Genomic DNA, 3,550 nt, shown 5'->3' with positions numbered 1-3,550 from the left:
GTGTGTGCGTGTGTGTCCCTGGGCCCCCTCTGACCCCTGGTGTGTGTGTGTGTGTGTGTGTGTGTGTGTGCGTGCACGCATGTGTCCCTGGGCCCCCTCTGACCGTTGGTGTGCGTGTGTGTGTGTGTGTGCGTGTGTGTCCCTGGGCCCCCTCTGACCCCTGGTGTGTGTGTGTGTGTGTGTGTGTGTGCACGTGTGTGTCCCTGGGCCCCCTCTGACCGCTGGTGTGTGTGCACGCGTGTGTCCCTGCGCTCTCCGCCCCCTGCACCCCCAGCCCAGCTGCCCCGCACGGCCCCGCTGACGCAGCAGTGAGCCGCCCGCCGCAGTGGAGGCGGTTCGCCCACGTCTGGGCTGAAAGTGCAGACACAGGCCTGACGGGTCCCCAGGCCCTGAGTTTTATCTGCGCCGGGGTCAGCTCAGGGCCTCCCCGGTCACAGACCGCTCACAGGTCGGGTCTGCTCTTGCTCTGGGCGCGGTGACAGCAGGACCCGAGGTGAGCAGCTCCCTGCACTCAGCCCTTCTGGCTCCTTGACCGGAGGCATCTCGAGCACCGCGTCCACAGCACCACGTCCACAGCGGACACACGTCCACAGCACCACGTCCACAGCGGACACCCCCTTCCCCTCGGCAGGCCCCACGCGTGCCTGAGCGCAGCCCGGGCTCCGGAGCCTGCACACACAGCCAGCCGTTGCAGCCTGGCCGGTACCGTCAGAATATTCCGGAGCCCCAGACCTCTCTTCTCCCCTCTCCTGCTTCCCGCCTCTGCCCTCGCCCTTTGGTCTACTCGCCACAGGCCCAGAAGGGCCTAAGGGAACACGGGTCAGATGCCTTCACGACTGTCCCAAACCAGTGGCCCTGCCGCCACCACGGCCCCCTGCCCTCCTCCTGCTTCGTCTTCCAGGGCACTTGTGTCCCCAACACCAGACGCACTGCGGTCCCCAGTCTCTGCCATGAGAGACCCCACCAGGGCCCGGCTCCTCTGGGGGGTCAGCTGGCAGGTCCTGAAGGAACCAGTTCATGCCCTATTGTCACTTCCCTTGGCACAGAGCCAATTCAAGTTTCTCTTCTCTGTCTTCTTTCAGTAAAGGCACTTTCAGTACAATTACTTGGTTGTTCAACCATCTAACACATTCCATAAATAGTGACACTCAAAACGTCATTTAAGAGATTTCCTTAGTCCTGTCTGCGTCCTCACGGACTCCTGCAGCGCCTGCTTTGGGATGGGCGTAACGTCAAGAGTCCCAACGGTTCACCTTGGTGTATTTGAATCCAGGGGAAGAAAGTACTAGACTTCTTTGTAAGAAGGAACTGAAATTAAGCTGGTAGTTTGGAGACACATCTGTGTACAACCGGTGTTCTTGCACCTTAGGACCCCGGGGCCCAGCAGGGACCCTCTTGCGAGGTGCTGACACTCCATGGGCTTCGCTGCGCGGCCGAGCTGTGGGAGCCGGGCGACATCGCCCTTTGTCACCACACATCCCGCTCCTCTGGCTGCCACGGTGGCACACGTGTGCGCACGCTCTCCCTGTGGGTCCCACGGAGCCTCGGGTGGGAGGTCATCCCAGGGGCCCCTTAAAGAGGTCGTGTGCACACGTGCCCCGCGTCGTTGGGGCCCGCAGGCAGTGCCGGGGGGGCCGTGAGGGGGGTAGGGTGGCCGGCGGGATGGGGGCCGTGGGTCCGGGGCAAGCTGGGCCCTTGGGTCCCAGCCGTCCCTGGACGACCGTGGCCGGGTCACCGTGTGAAATCCCGAATAAGCTGCAGAGAGCTCCCAGGCACGCGTGTGCCGTCACCGACGTGTAACTCTGCAGGGGCGGGAGTCCATTTCCAGAGTTGAAAACATTCTATAAACGTTTGTCTCTGACTTTTGTTCACTAAATTCTGCATGAACTTGGTTCAAGGCTGCACCGAGACGGACCCACGTGGAGTGCTCAGATCAGCGGAGCCCGTGTGTGGCCGGGCCGGGCACAGCTGGCCCGGATGGGGGGCCGGCAGGCCCTCGCGCCGCTTCGCTCCCCACCCGCCCCGCGTCCTGGGGCTGCGGGCCCGTGTCTGTGCTGCCGCAGCCTTGGCGCGACCACACGCCCCAGGACAGGCGTGGGCCGGGGCCTCTGCTCCCTGACGGGGTGCTGTGCCTCCTCCAAAGTGCGTTTCCCGAAAGCACCCGTCATGGGAAGTTGCTCACGGCGGGCCCCCACGCGCTGTGCCGCCCAGAGGGTATATGGCAACACAGACGGTGGCCCACCGCGTGCGGGGCCTGCGGTGACCCTCAGAGCCCCGGGCTGACCCGCCTGCCGGACACAGAAGCTGTGAACTGCGCGTGCAGGCCTGGCGCCGGCCACACGGGCTCTGTCCCCTGGCGGCACTGGCCCCTCACTGAGGCGCTCGCAGTCCCCATGGCAGACGCGATCGGGCCTCCTCACCCCTCCTCCCGCCAGGTCAGTGACCCGGAGCCCGAGCGGGGGCGGCCACACGGCCTCCTGGGCCTGCTCTCTCTCCATTTACTGTGCTTTTGTTTTACCTGACGACTGGCCCATCAGATTTTGAGCTTCTTCGGAGGAGTGTAAAGGCAGCTTTTCTCCTGGAGAGCAAAGAAGAAACAGATTTAATGTTTTGCCCTCAAGGAGACAAGCAAGGTCACTTCAACTAGGGAAGCTCAAGACCTGACTGGCGCGTGCACGGCAGACAGCATGTCCGGCGTGTGGTCACCCACTCGGCCACCGAGGTGATGCCTGCCGTTATCCGGGAGGAGCACACGCCCTGCTGGCCGGACAGAGCCGAGCTAAGGCCCACCCCCGCCCCCGTGCCGAGCGGGGTGCCGACGGCGGCCGTGCCCCGGGCTGGGGGCTGGCTCACGGCAGTTTTCCCCGGGGCAGGGCCGGGTGCCATCCTGGGCAGCTGGCGCTCCTGGGATGGGCACCGGCCTCCTGCAGAGGGGCGTCTGCCTGCCCGCCTGGGCTCTGGCTCCTGGGCGTGTTCAGCAGAGGGCCCCCCAGGACGCCCGTGGGCCGCGGAGACAGGCACGGACCCGCGGGGGCAGATGTGACGTCTCTTCACAAGAAGGCCAGCCGTGAGGTGACTGCCCTAGCACAGACCTTCCCGCCCGGCCCTCTGCAACGTGCACACAGCTGCATGTCTACACTGCGTCCTCAGCATCCACAACCACCACTGTACACGCTCCGCTCACCGCCCTGAATTAGACAGCTCAGAAAGAGAGGCCCCGGGTGAGAAGAGAGGAGGTGAGAAAGGGCGGCTGGGTACGTACCGGGGAAGGCGGGGTTGGTCTGTCCGAGGGGAGGAAAGGGGGTTTGCTGCATGGCCAGCTGGTGAAGCTTGGTCAACTGCTGGGGTGGGAGGGACACGAGAGCTAAGAAGATTATTGTCATCGAGCACAAGTCACACCAAATTAAAAAGGCAGTAACAGAACGTGGCACAAATAGAGGGGCCATGCGGACACATGGCAGACGCAGAACTCAAGGACTTGGCCTGGGAAATCCAATGGGCCGCCGGGCGGTGCACCCAGGTCCTTCCCTCTCCTCGGCCCCCTGGCAGC

The 3,550-nt window shown here is 64.2% G+C and overlaps 1 protein-coding gene across 1 annotated transcript in view; it reads left to right on the top strand.

The window, feature by feature from the left end:
* PCBP3 (poly(rC) binding protein 3) overlaps positions 1-3,550 on the top strand; it is a 59,606-nt gene that overhangs the window by 52,600 nt on the left and 3,456 nt on the right. Inside the window, exons 13-14 of the mRNA XM_029940593.1 lie at positions 1,370-1,548; positions 2,144-2,435. Of these exons, the coding sequence (XP_029796453.1) occupies positions 1,370-1,548; positions 2,144-2,435 (471 nt within the window). The remainder of the gene's footprint in view (positions 1-1,369; positions 1,549-2,143; positions 2,436-3,550) is intronic.

Source organism: Suricata suricatta, chromosome 5 (assembly GCF_006229205.1).
Source record: "Suricata suricatta isolate VVHF042 chromosome 5, meerkat_22Aug2017_6uvM2_HiC, whole genome shotgun sequence".
NCBI lineage: Eukaryota > Metazoa > Chordata > Mammalia > Carnivora > Herpestidae > Suricata > Suricata suricatta.
The sequence above is the reverse complement of the archived record's forward strand: the minus strand, read 5'-3'. Positions and strand labels throughout refer to the sequence as shown.